Source organism: Pecten maximus, chromosome 10 (assembly GCF_902652985.1).
Source record: "Pecten maximus chromosome 10, xPecMax1.1, whole genome shotgun sequence".
Taxonomy (NCBI): domain Eukaryota; kingdom Metazoa; phylum Mollusca; class Bivalvia; order Pectinida; family Pectinidae; genus Pecten; species Pecten maximus.
The window spans coordinates 11,565,852-11,590,767 of record NC_047024.1 but is presented as its reverse complement, the minus strand read 5'-3'; the positions used below and the strand labels follow the sequence as shown (position 1 = coordinate 11,590,767).

The 24,916-nt window shown below is 35.4% G+C and overlaps 1 protein-coding gene across 2 annotated transcripts; it reads right to left on the bottom strand.

Annotated features, from left to right (window-relative positions):
* Positions 1–132: 132 nt before the first annotated feature.
* LOC117336167 (histone acetyltransferase KAT6A-like) lies at positions 133–24,880 on the bottom strand. Of its 2 annotated transcripts, none has more exons than XM_033896559.1 (15): positions 24,721–24,880; positions 20,307–20,629; positions 19,682–19,884; positions 17,948–18,031; positions 17,026–17,153; positions 16,360–16,454; positions 15,753–15,979; positions 15,176–15,463; positions 13,608–13,813; positions 13,127–13,228; positions 10,928–11,076; positions 9,689–10,222; positions 5,949–9,268; positions 5,100–5,228; positions 133–4,643 (listed from the first exon to the last, which is right to left on the bottom strand). In XM_033896559.1, exons 2-15 carry the CDS (start codon positions 20,554–20,556, stop codon positions 4,470–4,472), a joined length of 5,889 nt encoding a protein of 1,962 aa, XP_033752450.1. In that variant the 5' UTR covers positions 20,557–20,629; positions 24,721–24,880; the 3' UTR covers positions 133–4,469. The 2 variants fall into 2 exon arrangements, with proteins under 2 accessions (XP_033752450.1, XP_033752451.1); XM_033896560.1 differs by having other exon boundaries at positions 15,230–15,463.
* Positions 24,881–24,916: the final 36 nt, after the last annotated feature.

The following is a 24,916-nucleotide window of genomic DNA, read 5'->3' as shown; positions in this document are numbered from 1 at the left end:
GGAAATACAAGTATTGTGACCTAGACCTTACTGGTTATTTCGTTAAGGCATTAGAGAAGCATCCTATCAAACAAAGATATTAATTTCTACAACCTTTGACAATTTGACTAAATGACTTAACACAAGACATTGTTGATCATGTAATAATTGTTTATTACCTTTTAAACAACTTTCACGTCTGCAAACACATAAATTATCTATCGGCCCGGAGTGCTTCCCCTGTACATTAGGCACACGAAACCTTGGTAATATTTCCATACAAAATGTGAGTTGGGTATTCTTTCACAAATAGGGATATCAGACAAAACATTCACACACATGGCAACTATATCTCCAAGCCATTTTGCATCAGTTTAGAGTGTATTAAAAAGACCTATGTGATCAATGAAAATAGCTGTAGTTGTCAACATAAGTATATACAAGACAAGTCTTGAATTTTCCTTTCTACAAATAATCTGCCATTATTTCAACAAAACTTAATATAAACTTCAAAGTGTCAGGTTTTCTCATTTGCCACAAATAGCAGGATTTTTATTTTTTTTCAGACAAAGCTAGCTTTGTTTTGTACAAGTTTTTACAGACTGCACCAGTGCAGCAGTGTTCTGACTTTGTCCATAAAATTGCTAGTATGGCAATAACTATTACATTAAATAAGGCATGGACTATGTAGAAGAAATATCACACTAGGGCTGTTTTTGTTTTTTTTGCGGTCCAAACAGTTGGTCCAGTTAGACCGGTGTTGTTCGTTTATGAAATAAAGACGGACCTGGTGATTATCAATTGTTTTCAGACGAGCCTTGATTAAGACTTCCAAGGCCTGTATTAACATTTGCAGATTACATTTAAAAAATGACGAACCGGTTTGTCCGTATAAATGAACAGGCCCTAGTAGCACATATCGTCTACAAATATTGAAACAACCTTTCTCCTGTCCCAGATTGTATTTTTTTCTCAATCATCAAAGCCAATACAAGGACAGTATGTAGTTCAGGTTGGTTGTGATTAAAAGGATATACACCATATTTCACATGCTAAGTTGCGAGGACATGGATATCAAGAAGCAATTAAAAAATTGAACTAGGCCTTATTTGACTTCACACACAGAAAAGACTTGCTTGGTATTATGACTGTTATCTGTAAAACCTGTTAACAGGGGAGTCTGAAATTATTACCAGGTAAGTAGGATATGCAATTTAAACAAGTTTATCGGTCTTCAACTGAAACACAATATCTGAAATCGCAAAGAAGAAATCCTGTTTCAAGAAAAAAGATATCAAAAGATGATGTATACATAGCTGCTATTCTAAATAATCTATATATAGCTGCCATCTCAGGTGTCAGAAGGTAAAAAAGGTTATCTGTAATAACTTATAATTTAATGTAAATATATCATGACAAAATAGAAAGGGAAGAATAAATTTACAATACAATGAAAGTATGAAATAACACATATACCAGTCTTTTGAAAGAAAATGACTTGTCTGAAATAAGAATCAAGAGAGGAAGAAAACAACAAACTTGGTTGGACGGACAATTTTTCAAAATCTGCAGCTATTTAATCTGTTAATTAATTAACTTCATCAACTATTTATAATTAATGAACATTAAAAATTTACTGTAAGAAAAACAAACCTTTTAGCCTTTAAAATGCCAGATGAAACAACACTCACATATACGAGATGCCATTGTTTAATCATCACATTTACCAGATGGCATTGTTTAATCATATGAGAAAGTCTATTCTGCATCTTTTCTTTAAGTTGGAAGTGTATACAATTGAAAACAGAGTGGAGCTCAAGATCTAAATAAAACAATAGTTTACAAAATTATTTGTGATCCATTATCTAATGACACTTTTACATGTATTCTTTACCATAATTCCCACGCCTACCCTGGAAAATTTGTGAATGGAGAGAATACTAGCAAAATTACACCCTATAGGTAGAAGCAATATCATGTGAAGCTATAACAGAGGAAAGCCAGTTTAGTCATGAGCAATACAGGTCACTGTGATATTTTGATAATTCTGAGTTATTTTGTAGCTCTGCTAAGATAAATTTCACATTTTTTTTTCAGCTCGAGATATTGTAATGAGGAAATCTGTTTACAATTGAATATACTAAATAATGCACCTTGATTCTTACTTTTGAAAAGCAATGTTATACCATGTCCAAATATATCCCAAACTTGCACACGGAAGAAAGTTGAGCAGTATCTTTACCAGTACCAAACTTGGTACTTAACATAAAAAGTCATTTTTTTAGGTTTGCATTGCTACATTGAGGGCAGAACGTACATATTCTCATTCCAAATGAGCAGACTCTAAAGTTTAGTCTGAACCTATCGTCTATTAACAATTTAACATGTCCTAGTTAAAACACGGTACCATGGAATACCACACACAGATCACCTAACATGCATTAACAATATCTACATTATCCCCATCTTACACATGCAGATGCTCGTCATTCACAACACATTACATAAATATGTTTAAACACCGACAATCAACCATTTTGGTTTACAACCACAGTTACTTTGGAAATAGAACCGCTGCCACATTTTATGGAACATGGTCCTATTTACTGCGGGATTTTAAAATTTAGTCCTACGACAATATGAACAGTTTGCATGATTTACACTCATTCTTTACTTACTTTCATATAAATAAAGTGGACTACATCACACATTACTGACCTATCAATACATACTTGTTTAAACTTCATCGTCCTGACCAATTCATGCATACTTAACCCCCATTAATCACGATAACGATATACTGTGGAATCTCAAATCATGACAATTGTATAGAGGAACCCTACCTACCAAAATAATTACTGCACACACAATTGAACCATACTAAGACTTGGACAGTGAATATAATCTCCTTTAAGCTGGGTAACTTTATACAGTAGAACCTCCTTAATCTGGGCAATCAAATAAAGCAGAACCTCTTTAGCATAGAGAACTCTAAATAATATTGACAATACATCTTAAATGGGAAAAACTGTAAATTTTGACTTCTTAAATCCAGACATCTGTAAACAGTGGAACCTCTTTAATCTGAACACATCTTTACAGTGCAACCTCTGTGATCCCTCTGTGATCTGGACAACAGTACACAGTACAGCCTCTTCCATTTTAAAAACTTTATATAGAGCAACCTGTTTATCATGGAAGTTCAGTTTAAACAGCTCTAATACAAAATGATATAACACAATTAAATTTACTGGTATTTCATTTGGAAAGCTTTTTCCTTTGAATGTGTTTGGATACTTGCATCTTTTGATGGGGCCCAGACTAAAAAGGTTGCCACTATACATTATGCACATAGTTGTCAATATTCATTGATTTTAAGCATGTCAGCTCACTGTGTTCAACTCTCAAGTCTCAGTGTATTAACTCCAGACCTTCTAATTATATGCCAGACAAATCTTACTGAAGATAAACAATTTATATTATCAATACACTGACATAAAACTTATATAAGTGCCTGATATACACAGGCTAATATGTTTAATACATAATTATTTTTATATTGGAGAAGGAACTTGTTAGCTGTAAGAACTTGTCTCTCATCCGTTTGTCATTTTTTCTTTCTTTTATTACAATTAGAATGTAAAATCACCTGATTTAGCAAATTTTTGGCATAAAATGTCACCAATTTCCAAACTTTGAACAAAATCAAATGTTACTATTCTTTTGAGTCGGCGCAATGAACCTTAATCTTAATTAAGCAAGGATTTCATAAACATGATCATAGTATAAAACTTTCGATGAAGTAATCCAATTAAATCACAGAAACTGTCTTACTAACCATGATATATGAAGGTGTTTACTTTTTGACATAATAAATCAGATTTAGATGAAAAAGTTATCTATGAATTAATTTTGTAACCATGATTAATTGTACAATTTTCTTTTAGTAAAATAGCCAAACTTAAATTATACCACCACAAATATAGGAATGCAATGAAAAATTCTGACACAGGCCAGCAACTTCAGTATTATATGTGCACACAACAATGTAGTACACGATGAAATCTTAATTTTATGAGTTTTGAACAGTTTTATACATATAACTTAAAAACAAATTCAATACTATTAAAGGTTGCCATTAATAAAAACCTTGACACAAAGAAGGGTTAAGTTGATGTCTTGATTGGTGTAAACATTACACAACAACATACCCAAACTAGTTGAGGGAACACAATAACTTGGACAGATTTAATAACAGTGTAAACAACTGTAAAAACAATAATTGCATGCTTCCCTGATAATGCTCCGTATCTCCCACAACATTAACATACACTCCCTCTCTACTGTGTAGAAAATACCTAAAAATCACATTCAACTCTCACATTCCCAGGAAAATCTATTAAAATAAAAACTTCATTCCAATGCAAAACACTAAATATTATTTCTCAACAAACAATTTGAAAATGGAGATGCTACAAGTTAGAGTTGTGCTATCGACTTGATTTTGTCTTTGTTTTCACTTCTCCATTGGCTTTCACAGCACTGTCCTTTGCATGCTTCAATTTAGACTTGGCAGGAGTGTCACGTTTGTATTTAGATACATAAGCTTCCACTAACACTTTAATTTTCACAGGATTGATATCTCCACTTTTACTATGACAAACCTGAAACAAAGAAAAAGTCATCAAAATGAGTTTTTTTCACTGTAAAAACAAAGTTGCCCCTAAAGACTAGGGAATTTACAAGTTACAGGGACTAAATTTCATCATGAATATTTTCAGAAGATTGAACATGCCCGACATATGATTGAAAGTGGGTCAAGGTCATTGGTTTGAACAAACTTGGTAGCAATTCAATCCAGCAAACTACCAGATAAATACATTTACGGCTTTAGACATCACAGAGATCTAACAACAACTTAGAGGTTATCTTATATTTTTTCAAGCTCCTTATTATGGCAAGGATCACTCATAGAATGTCCCCAAGCAAAGCTATAGCAATATATTCTTTCACCACTACTTGGAATATTTGTTCTTGAAAAAGTTAACATACATGTAAATGAATGAAACACACATGAAGATGGATGGCAATATTTCGAAGGTGGCTTAAATTGTACAAACCTTAGGCACAGCTTTTCTGAGGATTTCCTTGTACTGTTCCTTAGACACCTGCTTTGTGTTGTAGAAGGGTTTGAGTGCAACCTTCACCTCGTCCACTACCCTCTCCTGGAGGTGTAGCTTCTTCAGATACTAAAACATAATAGGGCACAGACTAATACAGAACATTCTTCATAGTGATATAGAGATGTTACTTAACACTTGTCCTCTTCTCAGCACTTCAATATGCCTTCAACTCACTAGTTACTAAAGTAAACACACTTTTAAAATGTTCTTACTGAATTTTTTAATTTTACTGACAGAAGGCTTTAAATGATTAATCCACCAATGAGTGAATGACTCATGGTCCTGGCCATATTTCCTCAAAAATATTGAAAAGTTCATACAAGAGTGAGGGATTGTATTTACTTATGTTGGAAATCACTTCCAAAGTCATGATCAATCATCACAATTTCACGATCAATGATCAATGATTGATAAATTAGGAACAGAAAGGGAAATATATACCTACAAAAACATTCACCAAATTGGGGGGAAATGTGGCGGATATGTTCAGTAAGTTAGCTAGCTGTTTGAAAATAGTTTTATTGCATTTTTGTGTAAATCTATCAATAATTTTGTTCCACTTATTTTTCAAGTCTCATAACTCCTGAAAGTCTCCATGTTACAGTCAAACTACATTTGCTCACAGAAAATCAAGATTATAGTCTTAGTCACAGGTTAAATCATCATAAAATTGATAAACTGGAACACAAATACATTTGCTTACCAGGTGATCCCCTATTGTGTTAATTGTTTTTAGTATTGTATGCGTCTCCTGCTATACTACCAACATTTACAAGTACAACTTACCTTTTCTTTATTTGTTAATTCCACAGCAGAAGAGGGCATTTCATCATTTGACATATCATTCATTATATCATCAAAGATGGCATCATCCATGTCCTCCTCGACTGGTTTATGTTTTTTCTCTTTCACTTTCACTCGCGAAGATTTACTAGTCCGTTCATCACTATCACGTGCACCTTTAAATCGCACTTTACCTGAATGACTGTCTGATCCCTTTTTGTCTCTTTTACTCCTTCTATCAGAGGATTTCGAATTGGAATCACTACCTAAGCTGCCAAACACATTTTTATCGCTATTTTTGTCCTGTGTTAGATGAAGTTCTATATTTCCATCATCCAAGGGTGAGGACATGTCCATATCTATTACTTCCAATGTTTCCAATTCCTCCTTACCGTTTGAGTTCATAGCACCACCTAAGACTAGTTTCTGTTTGCCACCTCCCATAGGTGGCAGCGGCACCTTAAACACATCATCCCCATTAGATTCATGCCCAGGACCTTCCCCTAGCTCGTTTTCCTTGGTCATCATGGCCAATTGTGCCTGTGCATTTATAAGTTTGGTTATGTGTGTTATCTGTTCCAGCTGACTGAGTCCCTGAAGACTCTGTGGAGGTCCTTCCCTATGGTGAGGGTCTCCTGGCCCTCCTGGAATAGACACTGGGGGCAACCTGTCCCTCAGGCCAAGTTCTGGCAGCATGGGGGGGATATTAGATTCCTGCATTGACAGATGTCGTGGATGAGATCCAGGCGGTGGTCCCCCAGGACCACTCAAAGGACCCTGCATCCTAGGATCATGGCTAATACTTGGATCATTTGGCCCTCGTAACATGTGTTGGAATTGGGGTGGAGGTCCTGATTCAGGTGGAATATGTTCAAATCCTCCATTGACAAGATTAGGCTGTCCTGGAAGACTGCCAGGCGCCATTCGATGGCCAAAGCGGTTCTGGAGTGGCATTATGCTGCCACTCGTTGGCACTTGGAGACTGAACTGTGGCAAGTGGCCAGTCTGGAACCTAGGAAATCTGCTGAACGGTCCCCTGTTGATCAACATAGGGTTTAGCATCATTGGCCTCTGTGGAGGCATACCTGGTTGATAACCTTGTGGCAACATTCTCAGACCTAGTTGCATTGGTGGCACATTTTGTGACTGCTGTATCAGAGGTTGTGGAGGATCACCAGTTGGCAGAAGGATTGTACCCCCTTCCCCCAGAATACCCTGGCTCGGGGGTGGAGGTTGATGGGGAGGAAGTGGAGAGAGGCGCTGGTGAGAGCCGAAACCTTCCTCCATCATATGAGGAGGGAAGGACATCTGTGGTGGTGGCGGCACATTGTACACCATTGGCTCAGTGTCCAGAGGAGGGAGAGGAGGACTAGATTCTTCAGGATCATCTGTAGGAAAGGCTGGATCATACTCACCAGCACTTTCCACGGGTCGGTTAAGAGTGATGTTGTTTGATACAAGTGGAGGAATCTGGATAGCTGAGATGTTTACAACTGTTTCCTTATTCTCAGAAACTTCCTCATCATCACTGTCAGAGACAATCACTTCAGTAGGAGGTTCCTTACTTTCCTTTTGCTTACTACCTATCACCTCAATGTTTTGTGTTTTCTCACTTGTAATGACAGATATTGGCTGGGTTTCTTGAATGTCTGGTTTCTTATTTGTTACAACAGTGATTTTCTGAGACATAAGAGGAGGTATTTTGAGTCGTTTTAACATATCCTCAGGAATAGCACTATTTCTATTAACATTATCATCACCTCTACTTGACTTACTGTCCACAGAATGTTTTGCACTATGCTCTGGTGATGTTACTTTCTTTCTATCACTGCTATCACTGCCTTCAGATATTTGCCGAGATTTTTTTGTCCAAAGAGTAATGTCCGCTTTCCTTTCAAACTTTTCCTCACGCCGCTTTTGACGTTTATCATCACCACTGAACCTATTTTCTTTCTCCTGTGTTCTTCTGCTTGGGCTTTTACTTCGACGAGATCCTTTTTCCCTCTCTCTGCTCCTATCTCTCCTTCGCCTCTTGTGATGTCGTTCCAACGACCGAGATCTACTCCGATCGTAGCGCTTTCTCTCTCTTGACCTTGACCTTCTTGATCGATCTCTTGACCTTGACCTGTCACGTTCACGTCTATCACGTGATCTGCTTCGTGACCTGTACCGATCACGTCTATGTTTGTGCCGACTTGATCCTTCTCGGTCTCTATCCCTATCTCTATCACGATCATGGCCTCTTTTAGAGTCTCTATCTCGATCTTTTCTATCATCACGATCTCTTCTTGAACTACTCTCCGAGATTTCTCTCATTTCTTTTTTCTCTGTCTTAAATTCATTTAATCTTTTAGCAGTTTCAACTTTAACAATGATAACATCCTCCTCTTTCATAACCGTTCTTTTGAAAGATTCCTCCTCACCTTCTTCATCTTTGTTTTGTTTAATCTTAGTCACGCTGCTTTTTTCAGGATCAGGATCACTTCTAGATGACCTACTTCTCCGTTTTTTCTTTGGTATACGTGGGAATTCGGAGATTGGAAGAAGAGCCTCCTCCATTAAACTAGAGTCTTGAGAATTTTCCTCCACCACTACTCTACTATCACCCTTCCTGCTCCTCCGATTTTTCCCAGAATGTCTGGACTTTTTACTTTTTTCACTTTCTTCATTTTCCATATTATCCTCTGACCAAGTAGCCCCACGATCATCTCCATCCGTATCCCATGCATCTCCTAACTCATCTTGAGCTATTAATTCTGTTAACCTGCCGCTTTCTTCAATAGGGTTAACACTAGCTTTTTCCTCTTGTAGTTGTCGTTCATTTTCTTTCTCTTCAACTTCTTGCTCATCATCAAGCCCTGTATCCTCCTCATCTTCAACCTCTTCAACTATTTCCTCTTCTTCTTCCCCTTCCTTTTCATCCCCATCCTCATTATCATCAACCTCCTCCATTTCTTCCTCTACATTCTCATCTTCCTGTTCCTCATCACCCCCTTCTTCAACAGCTTCCTCATCTTCAACTTCTTGGTTCTCTTCCTCTACTTCTTCCCCTGATGCATCATTTTCTTCCTCACTAACTTCTTCATTTACAGTGACTTGAGTTGTAGAGTCATCCTCAACTTCCTGACATGGGGATTCCTCCTTTTCAGAGGAATCTGCCTTTTCTCTGTCTGGGCTAATTGCTGCGGAACGTGTAGTTACCTCTCTATCAAGGTATCTGACAGAATCCAGAGGACTGGAAGATCTTGATTTATCACAATGGATGGTTTCCTCAGTATTCATCTCGGCATCCTCACAGGTCTCTTTTTGCATCATATTTTGACCTAAAAAAACATAAAAAGATGAAAAATATATATCATTTGTTGCTGTTTTTTTTTACTTTACTAACAATTAATAAATAGATAAATCATACGCTAAATAATACAAGACACAAATTCTCCCACTCCAATTTCAAATTAGACTTTAGCGTTCAATAATTTTCAATAGGAAGTCAATGTGCCCTGAAACATGAACTTTAATATCTATGGCATTGTATGCTTGATCTTTTTGTCAAGTTTATGTAGTGTCAAGCTTGTAAATGTGGTGTTTTATACATTTGGTTTAATCTAAATCAATCACTTTCAGTGGAGTTATTAATGCAGTTAAAAACAATTTTGACAAATACTTGTAACATTTCAATCATAGCTTTTTAAAAATTTTGCTGACATTTGGATTAATAAATAATATGTTTTAGTATTACAAACCTTCATTTTGGTTACACTCTGTTTTCTCCTGTACCGAGTCATCCTCTTTGTCATCACCTTCCCCTTCATCTTCCTCTTCGTTGTCATCAGCCTCATCATCATCAGCAATCTCATTTTCGTTGTCACTCATCTCATTCTCGTCTGCTTCATTCTCATTAATAACTTCATTTTCATTGTCACTTATCTCATCAGCCTCTTTCTCATTATCTGCAGCCTCGTTTTCATTATCAATAGTCTCATTCGCAATGCCATCAGCACTTGTTTCAACTTCATCTTCATTCTCTGTGTCAACTTTTTCCTCTATACAAACCATTACAATTTCTTCTTTTACTTTATCACCTTCATCCTGTTCTATAGACTGAGCAATTTTCTCTTCATCATCATACTCAGGTGAGAAACATGCCTCATCTTCGTACAATTCTTCATTTTCTTCATCACTTTCTTTCTTTGGTTCGGCTGGTTCAGACTTGTGAACTTCCTTGGTTGGCTCTTTCTTTTGCATCTTATTTTTCTCAGATTTTGCTAGTAGTGTGCCTGAAATAGGTAAAACATCACAAATGAAAAAAAAATACCTCTAAACTGAAACCAATACTTTCTTAATACTGGTTACCTTTTTTTCAGTAATCCTGAAACTTTGTCTCAGGTGACCTACCAAGATTCTATCTATAGTGATATTGGCTGTGTTTGACTCCAGAAGATGGAAACTATCATCTACAGGAGGTGATGATTGAAAAACATGTGTACTAATTTTATAATTAGCAAATTAGAAACCCAATTTATACTGAGGTTAGGCCAATATTCTACATATTTAGTAAGCTTATTATAATGCATACTCATACAAGGGGTGATATTTGAATTATAATTCATTTAATTTCAAGACAGAAAGAAGACATGAAATTTTTTTCTTTCTTTCAAACTTGTATAAAGAGGGATGATGTTTGTGATCATGAACAAATAATGATTCAATTTATATTAAGAATTGAATACTGTAAATTAGAGATGACAAGCTCGAGACACGTACAGCTGAATCCCTACACCCTTGACAACACATTGCCAGGTATATTGATATTTTCCCCTTGAATTGTTTACAAGGACAAGTTTTCATAGATCCAAGGTAATTTTTTTCAGACCAAAATTGAAAAGAGCACTTTATACAAATAATTACATTATGAATTCTGTATGAGGACTAAATATCACTTGTGTTACAGTATACCATGATATACAGTAGTGGTAACCTACCATCCCTCTGTATTGTGACATTCTTGCTATCCATCCCCAAAAGTGTCTGGTTCTGCATTATGGAGCCAAGAAGATCAAATCCTCCAGTGGATGGGCCAGGAGTAGGGGCTGGGACAGCAGCAGCAGCAGATGAGGAGGATGTGCTAGCTCTGAGAACACATATAACAATTATAATCTATAAAGAATTAAATTTACTATTTATAATATAATACATCTATAGAGAATTCAATTTACTAATTCATCAAAATAACCAATTAAGGCTAAGGAGGTAAAGCCTCATTTTTCTAGTATTCCTTATAATACTGAATACATTTTAATATTTGATGGGTGTCGGGGTCTGTAAAAATACCTCCTACCTCTCCCACATGGATAATTTTGAACAGTTTTTGACATTAACTGATTCAACAAAATTGGTTTGGTTTGTTTTGGTTTGTATTGTTGTCCTATCACCATATAACTATTTTACTAATGTCAGGGTAGGTCACCAAATCAGATTTCAATCATATCATTTGCACACATTTCATTCAAAGTTAAATGACTACACATTACTATCATCCCAGCCTTTTAGCTTGTTTACAAAAGCTGCCATGTTATTTTTGTGAGTGCATTTATTTCAAGATCTGTTACTGTTAACACAGTAGAATTTGTACATTAATTCAATTAGTGATAGGAAGGATATTGAATTTTGTATACAGGCCCAGGAAACATTTGCAGAGCATTGCATTTAGCTTTTTATACCTAGCATAATTCAGCATACTTTAGCTATCAAAGACATTTTTGTTTTAATGTCAAACCTTTTTGGGTGTCAAGGAGAATCAAGTGAACTATAAAGCAACCGTATACTAGTAATTTTGATATTATCAATGCTTATTAAACAATGAAATTCCTAAACAATGCTTCTTCATCATCAGATACCCACTGCTGATTGCACTATGCTACGCAACACTTATCATCTGTGGGTCAACTCGGTGAAAAATCCTTGTTTCAATAGTGTCACTCTATAAATAGAAACCAATTTAACATAACCTTTACAGAATAAGAATTTTTCAGTTTAGAGGGGAAAATATCAAAAGTATGTTAAACACTATTCTGTGACAAATATATTGTGGGCAATAAGTCCTACAGGTTTTTAGTGTTTTAAACAAGTATAAACCAGTATGGTGAATGTTTTTGAGATATTAGGATGTTCGTAGCATGTAAGTTGTGCATCAGTAACAAGGTGGGGAAAGTACATCTGTCTTACTTTTTACTCTTATCCTGCTTACTTCCCATTTATCGATATGGCGAAAGTACATTTGATGCATCCAAGATAGTTTGACAGGCAACAGACTTCACAGAATATGTTGTTGTTTCAAACATTCAAAGATCATCCTCATATACTCGTAACTTTGATGGTGTTTTCGTCAAATTAAAACGAGGATTTTTCACGGAGTTGATCCATATGTGATAAGTGTAGTGTAGCATAATGCAATCAACCATGTGTATCTGGCCGACGATGCTTCTTACGAATAGCACATTATTTGATGACTCAATATCATAATATTTAAGAATTGTTGTCTCTGATATGTACATCCCCTCATAAAAGAAATAAATGCCTTACAGACAATTTACCTCATAAATGAAGGCAAAGGACTTTCTACCTTAATAAGTGCCAATTGTGCTTAAAAATATGAAGAGTGGCATGCTTAATCAAACCATTCACAAGGAAAAGTTCCCAAATAAAAAAAGACTTAATATGTTGGGTTTTTCATAAATAATTTAGCATATAGACCGAAGATTGTATTGACAGATCAGCGAGGTATAGGCAACCTTCATAAGGACTTAAATTCAACTAATCTAAGCTTCCCCACAAAGAAGGTGAGTGTATCTAATCTGTAAGTGTAGGTATGCTTATTAGTTTGAATACGGTATGCATTACAGGAACTTAGCTAAGCCTCTTTGGGGGCTGATTTGACCCATTTCCCAATCGGAAACACATTTCCATGCCAAAAAACTGAAATTTAATCTGCTTGCATCTTCTATTTCTTTCTTACTTGATTTTTATCCTACATTCCATGAATATTTCAAAGTTTAGATTGTGATGCTTTTCCAGAAAATCCCTGCATGGTCAACATTCACAGTGATAAGATTAGATCAGGTAAGAAATATAGCTGTAAATTGCAGAAGTTTTCATTCACAAGCAATCGAGGATAGACATACCTTGGTTTACCAACGGGTTTGTGGGACTGAAGGGAGGATCGGGAATAGCGACTAGATTTACTCTGAGCTACCACAGATGTCCGTGGCTGCTGAGCATCTTCACTGTAATGGAGAGAATATAAAACCTGTTACCACTAACCTGTCATGTTTGATCCAGTCAAACACCTCCTTAATTAAACAACAGAATTGATGATACCTACTCGATGAAAGAGAAAGCTGTTTTCTCAAATATAGCCAGGATAATGGGTCATTCAGATTGGAACAAGCTTGAAATTTAGTTAATATTAAAATGCGCATCAGTTACCTTAGATGTCAGAAAAAGGGTTGACAAATCATAAAACCACAGAATACATAACGAGAAACTGCATACAAAAGAAATGTTTAAAAGGGTACAATTAAGTTTCATGCATCTTTAAACCAGAATCATTCTGTCGTTGCAAATCATTACACACAGAGAATGCAATATCAAGTGACCACTTACTCCTGAAACGAGTACAAATCATCTTTGTGTCCAAGGATAGACAATGGTGCGATTCCCGAGTCATGCTTTTTGATCTCTGTTGTCTTTTCACCGGATGCCTTCTGTAATGGGATAGTTCTGCCTACTGGTGGCTTGGACAGACCCAGGTTTCTCGCTATTCTTGCTTTAACTGTAGTAGTGGGGATCTCCATCCTTACAGTTTTGGCCTGCAACAGAGAAGGTCACATTTGCACATACTGATAAGAACACATTTCACAGTTCCATTCTTGGTACACAAAAAGTACCAAAATGAGAATACTTGAAATTGTTGAAAATTTGATGAGAAGTATTTTCATATTTGTGGTATACCAGTGGGGATATTGAAACTGGAGGTGCAAAAGAAAGTACAAAGAATGATTACGTTATCATCCAAGTTATCATTTATATTAAAATGTTAACAATTGTCATATTCCTGGAAACAATAATAAAATAGAGGTTTAACATAATTTCAACCACTCCCAATAACAGAACTATCAAGTATATGCATCATGCATGTACCAATGAAGATAATGACATTTGTATTTATTACATTGTGTATTCTATACTCATAAAGAGAAGATTTAAGATAACAAAATACTATATAACAGATTAACAGTTTTGTCCTGAAAGAGTGTGGAAAACATATGAACATACAGATAACATGATAAACACTGCCACTTGTCTATCTATTCCTGCCAGGACCATCATGGTATAGTAAAACAGGTCTATCGTTACTAATAATCCAATGTGGGATGGATGTCCTATTTGGAGAAATTAGATCAACAGCAACTGGTGATGTTTTTCGTGTTGAAATATTTGCAAAGATGATGTTTTTCGTGTTGAAATATTTGCAAATTTCCATCAAGTCAGGCCATCAACAAAAAGGAAGCATTTATTAGAAAACAAAATGTGGACCAACTTTAACCGAACAAAACAACTGGACAGAGCTTGTACTGATGTATATCTCACTTTTCACAAATATCCTGTGTGATTCTGTATGTTAGATTTTACTATCCTGTCTGATCTGTCTAGAACCTTCACTCAACTTTAGGAAAATTTCTAAATGGCAAGGTATTTATGTCCTGAATCCAATTCACATTTTTTTTATTAGCTGATTTTTTTACTGTTGTTTTGTTCCGAATAACAAATTGTCCACATGGAAGCAGGAAGCATTCAAGTCTATCTAAAGTAGTGTTGACCTTATACTTATTTGAGGACACAAGAGGAAAACTTACTATATAGTACTTTTTGACTGGTAAAAAAAAAAGTGAAAAGTAATAAGAAAAAAAAATATTATCGACTGAAAATTAAGTAATATCTTGGGCTAAGATTAGGTGAAATCTCCATCTTGACTAGTGCCTCACTTGGTTACTTGTTACATGATCTTCTCCCTCAATAAAGCATCATCCCAGCCAGTAACAGGTTACCTATTATATTACCCTTCTTTATCTAAATATTTTGTTAGACTAATTAGTATCAGTACAAACTCTGAAGAGGTATGGTGTTAATGAACATCTCAACACAAACAAAACATTTTGTCCATCACTTACACGACAAGGAGCTGTACTAATTTTTGGTCTATAGCTTCTATAGCAAAAACATACTGTGCGAGCTTTCTTCTTTGTTTTCCTCTTCTTTCTGCCTTTCTTTCCCTTCTTTGTTGTCCTTTTACGTTTCTTCTTGGTTGTTGTCTTCCTCTTTCTTGTCTTGGTGGTTGTCTTCCTCTTTTTCCTTGCTGGTGTTTTCTTACGTTTTGTCGGTGTCTTCCGTTTCCTGACTGTGGCTGGTTTACTTGGTCCTGCACTAGCGGCTGCTTCTGTCTCCATTCCCTCAGCCGCCTATCAATACACAGTGACTTCTTAAGTAACTTACATAAACTTTCAGGACTATAACCAACTGCACACAATGATTTTTTTCTTCATTCCTCCTGGGGCAAATATATAAAATTTCAAATGATATCTTAAGACCCCATATACAGAATTTGTGATTAATGAAAAGTGTTTTATCAAATGCCTGTTTATCGGGTACAATGTAATTTTTCGGTGTGCACCTGGTGAATATGGTGTGTGAATATTGTTAAGAACAAAATATGGAATACTAGATAGATATATATATATATATTCATACCATAACCAGGTCTTCCTCATCTGTAGAATCAGCGATGTACTCTCGTTGAGTATATCTGCGAGCTCGCTCTCGTCGCAACTCTGCAATCTGACTGCGCACACGCTCCATGACTCGGGTTCTGGCTACCTGGCGACGACGGGGTCTGAGGAAAGGAGTGGCTGAGCTACCTGCATTTTCTTGGATGATCTCACTGACCTCTTCATAGTCATCAACTGTGACAGCTGTCTCTATAATGAACATCATATATAAAATACCTTCTGTCCTAATACAATGGTCAGCACTATTTAGTTGATCATAAATATATTCATGTAAAAACCTTAACATTTCAACTTATCAAAATCTCTTGAGCTTTATTTGAATGACAAAATCTGTCAAAACTTGACTGGTACTAAGAGGTTATCTCTCTGAAAACAGTCATACAATATGACTTGACATAAAATATATTCCCATTCATGTAATTGCCATCGTTGAAAAAAAAAAACATCATTAAAAACTTAATCCATAAAGGACAATAATCCTCCACCTGCCCGAGTGAAACCATAATACACTGTATTTTAAAGGAATTATGAGGATATTTTTCAATTACTGCATTCTCTTATGTATTTACCTGCTCCTTGTTTGTTGAGGTCGGCACACTCAGGACAAAACCACTCCTCTACTGGGATATCTTGTAAAGTTGGAGTCAGACATTCACAATGGAATCTGTCAACATAAAACATCATTCAGTATCACCCCTGTTCCGACGTACACTAATATATTAGCCACACTGTAAAGTGAAGTTGCGAATGAAAATACAGCTTGATATCAGCCACACTGTAAAGTAAAGCTTGATATCTTTGAAGCACTGACTGGCATTGAATACCAGTATTTTATTTTCTTCTCTATATACAGCCATGTAGAGATATTTCTGTTATTGCTTCAATTTTTACTTTCACTCCCTATGCTATTTTCCTTATCACTTGTTCAGGTTTTTTTTCTGTTTCATTTGATGTCTTTTTTCAAATAAATGGATCAAGCTGATGATTAAATGGGAAATATGGAAACCTCAACTGTAAATATCATTCAGAATTTAAATTTTGCAGTAACAAATGAACCAAAAATAGTTCCACAAATATTTTGTAACAACTTCTAATTTTAAATGAAACACCAGATCTGTTTTTGATTTATGTTTGTCGCCTGTCTAGTCTGCAGCATTGGCAACAACATATTACCAAATGTTTTTAACTGGGTTTCATTATAAAAGTGAAGCACTCCAAATTTTAAATACTCTTACCCCTGATCACACCCATCACACAGGAGAAGTCTGTCCTCACGGTCACACCTTCCACACACCTCACAATAGGTAGGATCCTCCTCCTCTTCCTCTGGAATGTCACACATGTTCTTGTCCTCCACCACAATCTAAAACAATATAGAATATAGAATTCTCAACTGCATAATTCAAGCATTTGCTTAAAACAATTTCAGAGTTGAATACTAGAAAGCAATTAATACCGACTCTCACCAATAAGATACTTCATAATTACGTGTATAGCATTTCAAATTCTTTCATACTCTTCATATTCACTCTTCACAATTATAGCATTTCAAATTCTTTCATACTTTCGTATTCACTCTTATCTAAAAAGCAGTACATTTATTACCTTACTTTATTATTTTTTGTCCTTCAGTATTTTTTTAAAAAGATACAATTAAATCTGTTTTATTCACATTTGTTGAATGTAACTTTGTCATCTTTCATTATATTTTTAAGTACATTTTTCTTTACAAGAATAGAATTGAAAACGTCTGTCAAGATAATGAATGCCATACTGCTATGCAACAAGGCCTCCCAAGCAGAAGGGGTGAAAGGTCACATTTGACCCTTTAATCTTGACCAATGACCACCAGAATATGATCAGATGTAGAATGTGATGTTATACTACTATGCTGTGAATATGAACCAAATATGTTGAGGGGTTCTCAAATTATATGTCATTGATTTGGAACAGGATGAGACAAACACAAACGGACATAAAATGGCTGGGACATAAAAACAAGTCCTACACTTTTCACTTTATCTATACTCAATTACAGCAAATACTTTTCCTAAAGATTTCAATTCTTCAACACATTTAATCTACAAAGAGAAGTTTTGATTTCATTTTTTTCATTGCTGGTGTGATATTATATTGGGTTATAAAGAGAATTCTTACCCGTCGGAAAACCTTGTCCTCTCCAGCATGCTTAGCAAAGATCAGATGGAAGACTTGACGATCAACTGGACATGTGTTCACATTCTAAACAAAAATAAGGAAAGCTGGTAACGATGTATAGGAAGGAAAAAGATAAAACAAATATGCATGACTTCCTAGTGGTGTCAGTACATCAGGTTTGTACATTCAGTGGTATTCAATAACTTCCAATTTGTGGTGGACACAATTGTTTGTTTGTTTTTGGTTTAACGTCCTATTAACAGCCAGGGTCATTTAAGGATGTGCCAGGTTTTGGAGGTGGAGGAAAGCCGGAGTACCAGGAGAAAAACCACCGGCCTGCGGTCAATACCTGGCAAATGCCCCACGTAGGTTTCGAACTCGCAATCCAGAGGTGGAGGGCTAGTGTTAAAGTGTCGGGACACCTTAACCGTGTCGGGACACCTTAACCACTCGGCCACCGCGGCCCCTGGTGGACACAAGGCATAATTAGTTTACCGAAGTAAAACTGCATCGTCTCTATATTTTCCATTGTCATGCAAATGTGCAGTGGTATAAAATATGTCAGGTGTACAAGATTTTTGAAAGTATGAAGCTCTGTCTCAATGTCTCCACATGTACAATATTTAGTGTATGTACTGGTTAAAAATTTGGTTTTGCAGAATGCAAAATTGGACAAGTTGCAATGAAGACTAGGTTTATATGAGTGATTTTCATGACTAAGATGTTGTTGAAAACCAAGCATTTAACATTTTGTGCTATCAGGTAGTGTCCTTGTATTAATAAAGTTAACAATCAACTCTTGTACCAATAATTGTCTTTTACAATGTAAAATGTGTATGACAGATGTACAACCTACAGTCAGATGTACAACCTACTGACATCAACTGTCATACGTACAACCTACTGACATCAACTGTCATACGTACAACCTACTGACATCAACGGTCGTACGTACAACCTACTGACATTTAATGTCATACGTACAACCTACTGACATCAAATGTCATACGTACAACCTACTGACATCAACTGTCGTATGTACAACCTACTGACATCAACTGTCATACGTACAACCTACTGACATCAACTGTCATACGTACAACCAACTGACATCAACTGTCATACGTACAACCTACTGACATCAACTGTCATACGTACAACCTACTGACATCAACTGTCATATGTACAACCTACTGACATCAACTGTCATACGTACAACCTACTGACATCAACTGTCATACGTACAACCTACTGACATCAACTGTCATACGTACAACCTACTGACATCAACTGTCATACGTACAACCTACTGACATCAACGGTCATACGTACAACCTACTGACATCAACTGTCAGATGTACAACCTACTGACATCAACTGTCATATGTACAACCTACTGACATCAACTGTCATACTTACAACCTACTGACATCAACTGTCGTATGTACTACCTATCATCATGACATGTTATCATCTACTCTAAGAGGTTTGACCTATTGTCATCAACTGTCAGAGGTATGACTTTGTGTTATCCGCTGTCAGATTCATGACCTGTTGTCATCCACTGTCAGGGGTATGGCCTATTGTTATCCACTGACAGATGTATGACCTATTTAAAATCCCTGATGTTTTATGAAGATTTAAATTTGTTTTCTTCCTGACTATATCCTGACAATACATTGTACTGCCATCTATAAATAGTTCTCGATGTCACATTAAATACTGTCCACCTACATTTGACCACTCTTGGATACACTCTAGACAGAAGTTGTGATCACATGTCTCTGGTGTTCCAATGTCTTGGTCCCGGAGCCGATTCAGACAAACAGGACAGTTGTCTCCTTCTCCGTCAGATTCACTCTCCAATAAAATGGAGGCTTCCTGGCTTTCTTCCTCCCCATCTTCTTCCTCCTCCTCCTCTTCATCTGTTTCCCAGTCTGAAATCATTGGTTTGAACTGTAAACATGGCTTACATGGGTTGCAACTAAACATGAACATAAGTACACTTAATGTCAATTTTGAAAATCCATATCCAACATTCGAAATTGAACTCTCCTAAGTGCTCATTTTACCACTAATTGTATACATTAAGTAAGAAAAATAAAAGGTTGCAAAAGAGACTACACAGTTTTAAAATTCAAATGTTACCAGTCTTCGGTTTCCCCTTTGAGCTCAGAAATCCAAAAACAAGTTTCAATACCTTAGGAATGGTGCAGATTGGTATGACTTAATATTTATTTCAGGTAAAAATGGTAATTGTCTTTAAATGTTTTTAATTTTAATTGACCAATGAATTATAATATAAATCTGAAAATTGCTGATAAATCTTCACCATCTCATTATGTGATCATTATTATACCTTCACCAACTTCCTCTTCATCATCATCATTTCCTTCCCCTTCATCATCTTCATCATCATCATCTTCACTTTCATCATCTTCTTCATCACTTTCATCCTCTTCATCACTACCTTCTTCATCATCCTCGTCTTCATCACTTTCTACAATGGCTGCTGCTTTCCTCTTCCTTGACATCACATCTTCTGTCTGTTCTCCATCAGATTCAGCACTAAGTACCTCTGCCATGTCATCGGTCTGCTTGCTGTCCATGGTAATAGGCTGTTGTGGATCTTTTTGATTAGGATCAGAGCAGGAATCCTCCTGATCCTTGTCAATAACAAAGCTGGAAAAATAACCAAAACCATTTGTGAAACAGATCAAAATAATTTGTAAATTGAAAGTAACAGGGATGAGATCAACTGAATGTAAAAAAGTCTGAAATCAAAATTTGTAGTCAGGGGTGTACAATTCCACTAGCCCGACGCCCGGGGCTAGTAGTTTTCAGGTCAGGGCTAGCTGCTCTATGGCACTGACTAGCCCGTGGGCTAGTGAAAATTTCTTCTTCATAAATCTGCATGAAACGTCAAATTGCTTCTGTACCAAAATTTTCGTTAATAAATCTACATTAAAAGCCAGTTTGTTTCTGTATACAGTTCTGACAGTTGTAAACATGGTATAACTGGTCAAGTTAATAAAAATTTTCAACCACAGGTGGTTGACATCGGTTCAACACATTTCTCAAACGTAAATAATATCTTCATCTAGGTCTATCAAATGCTTAGGTATGCCATTGATAGCATTCAAGCGCACGAGTGATCCAGATGCAAACACGAGTGACCCAGATGCAAACACAGTCTGCCGACATCTCAGTATAGTTACAGAGATAATTAAGATAGGAATTTAATTGTGAAGTGACAGTTAGTGATCATATCACATTTATTATTGGGATATATAGATCTTATTATCAGTTGAGTTAATCTTCCTGTTAAAATTGAAATTAGATCGTTGGTGCTGTTATATATACAGGTCTGTTTTGACAGATGTTATATTCAAAAACAGGCGTGATGACACTAAATTTCTTAAGCTGTTAGTTTCTAAATAAAGTAGGAGAATCTTGTAGATGTATATTTGACAGATGTTCACAACATTTTCATCTGAAAAACTCTACTTAACATTGTTATAAATTAAAATTTGAACTTTACTTGAATTGTCATGATAATAATTTCCTATGATTATGATTAAAAGTTAAAATGATATTGATTTCATTGATATTGGCACCTTTAGTTCCATTCCAATACAATTTGCTAGCTATAAGTTATCCCTCAGGAAATGAGATGGAGAACAAAAATATCTAGAAAGTAGTGGATCAGAATGAATTCAACTTCAAGTTCACTGACATGAAACCAGAACTTTTTTATAGTAGTGATTGAGTTGGTAATGGGTTGGTTTATTGAAATTTAGCAGCTTTAGATTTTAAAAAAAATTAATTATTCCCTCTCATTTAATTTAGATTGAAGTATATTTCAGTTTAACTATTCAAAATACAATATTCACATATCGTTGTATAGGTACATGTAACCGTCAGAAAGTTTTAACTCTTATCTACAACCAGTAAAATATAATCCATATTTTTATACTCTTAATTGTTTTGAAGTGTGTAAACTTATTTTACTGTACAGTTAATATCTTTCGCAATAGTTATGACTATTTTCACAAACAGACCATATAACATTCTGAGCAATATTAAAATTATTGAATTCTTTGTTAAATGGCAGGATTCTGATCAATTATGTTGAGGAAAAGGTACATTTCGGAAAACAATATTTAAATGGAATACATATATTGAAAAATATCAAAAGTGCAGGGCTAGTAGAATTTTCATCAGGGCTAGTGGAAAAAATAAGCCACTAGCCCGAATTTTTTTAGAATTGTACACCCCTGGTAGTGTTTTTTTAATAATAAAATATTTAAATTACTTTACAGCCAAAATGAGAAAAAAATCTAAAAACACTTTTATTTGAATATTCTCCTGTCTGATGTAGGAAATTGGGCTTAAATAGGAAGTAATTTCATTGGAAACAGTCATAATTTATCAACTCACAAAAAAGGCATCAGAAAATACTTTTCACAAAACATTTGTCCAAACTAGGTTATGTCCCCGCTGCCACTTAACACCCCAAAACACAGTTTGATGAGGATCGCATCAGCAGTTCTTGACATTAGCTCGTTACATTGCGGGACGAAACGGGATGAACACTATATGCCCCCCCCCCCCCAAATTTCATGGTTGTCAGCATGTGTGATTATCAGGAAAAATGCTTACACCCTCTTAATCTAAAACTGGTATATATGTCTAGGTTAGAAACTACTGAGTTAGTGCTCTAGTCTTTTCTTAATTTTAGTAATGACTATGTATACACAATGAATCACCTCACCTAATCATAACTAGTCCTTCATGTTCAGATGTTACTAATATTAAATAATATCCAGTTAATTCTACAAATAAAATGATTCTAAAAAGAGAAAATCAGGAATTTGTTTTCCAAGTTATACTTAAAAATTTCATCTACTTGGGTTCATATTAATGATTTCTTCATAATGTTTGAGATATGATAGCGGCACAAAATGTCTTATAAGTTATAGTACTAGTGAAATTGATAGAGTAATCTGTGAAACATGGGTCCTTTAGACTTTGTTAGTACTTTATCAGTATAAGGTCTTCCAAATTCAGGAATAAATGATAAAACAGTAGACCAGTATCAACTCATTAGGTGAAAATTAATTAAAAAAAAACATTATTAAATATTACAGGTGTTAAAAACTGTTTCAAAATGTGTACATCAAGTTCACAAGTTCCTATAAACATGAGTTATGTCCCTTTGACTATGTTTACAAAAAAACAAAGTGAATATATATGAGACATTGTATTGTTATTTTTATGGAAAGATATACTTGTTTGAATTTTTAGCCTTAAAAAATGCTTTAGAAAGGACAAAGGCCTAGCAATAAAATCCTATGACAACTATTAAACAGAAATGCAAGATAAACATTGTAGAATATATTATAATATTGAATTCCCTGGCAATATCAGTTCTTCTGAGGGATGCTCAGCATTATCTGTCATTTTTGATACTGTTTCACTTTAAAATGATTTTTTTTTATTGTTGCAGGATAAATAGAATACAAGTGACAAAAGTGGCTCACCAATTTTGTCTTTCTTTACCCTCGACAAAATACAGCTATTTTAAGACACTGACCATGTATTCTCTATATATGGGACTGTTAAAATTAGTAAAATCTTAATTTGGTTTTCAGATTGTTTCATGCTGTCACTTCTATGTTTTCCATGTTTTCAACAAAAAATTGTCCTCTTTTCTCATAAAATGAAAATAAATCTATAGACTATATCTTAATTAAGGATTGAATATGGAAAAAAAACAAAAGCTATTTTAATATATCAATCCATATGAAGATTAATGACACATTTATGACTACTCAGCATTGAAGTGACATCAATTTAGTCATTTTTTGCCATTGATTTTGCCATTTTGTGATGACGTGTTCTGTATGTTTTAAATACACTAGGGCTTTTTCTCATTGGTCTGGGATGAGGCTTTTTTCTCATGGGTGAATTTGGATAGAATTCATTCTTCTTGAATAAACTGCAAATTTGGGTTAAATAATGAGATGATTTCAACTGGGAATGGTGCCCATTAACAGACTCAAAAAGCTTTGAACACTGCAAATCATTTTTCTCTGAAACCAACATTTCACAGTAAATTTCATAAGCATTACTACAAGAGCACGACAACAAGGAATGCAATGTGTCGAAGGGACAAACGCGTACATCATTCCTTACAAAATCTTGATTTTACTTTTGTTGATCATTCAATACGACAATATTACTGAAACAGAAAATTGAATCTAGCTGTACTGCTATGGTCGCCAGTAAATGAGGTTATTTCAAGGTGATCTACGCTTAAACAGACGAAAGACCGTAGTAACCTTATTCTGATTAAAACCGAATCCAAAAGACAGACTCGAATGTCTATTCCATGTCTGAACAAAACACCAAGTAGGCCCATTATTTTTTTCCGGAGCAGCGATTAATCATTTATTTAAATTACGCCTTATAAAGACGTCAGTATTGCACATAATACAGCTTTAGCGGCCTGTATGTAACAAAAGGTTTTAGATCGTGCAAATCCCGGTCTTCGTCTGTTGGTCCAGACAGGTCTAGGTTCATGCCGAATCGCGAAATCTTCGTCCGATGCCATTCCCTACGATTTGTGTCCCTCATAATTCCCGTGCATTTTGATGCAATTAAGTGCGTCCTTGGATAATACATATACCGAATTACTTCGATAACAGAGTAAACACGCCACAAATAGTGATTCGCTCGGTAATCGAATTAATTTTTATGAAAATACCCACCTCAACACATTTCGCCATGACACAAGATGTCCACCATATTGGTAGAAGTGCCCGTATGATAAAAGGAAGTGACGTTTTTAGCGCGATGTACAAATAAACTTAAATAGCCTACAAGGGATTCATAAAATATGCTTCATCACAGCGAATTTCGGATGTTTTTACAACATATTTTTCATATTCTTGTATGGTAAAATGA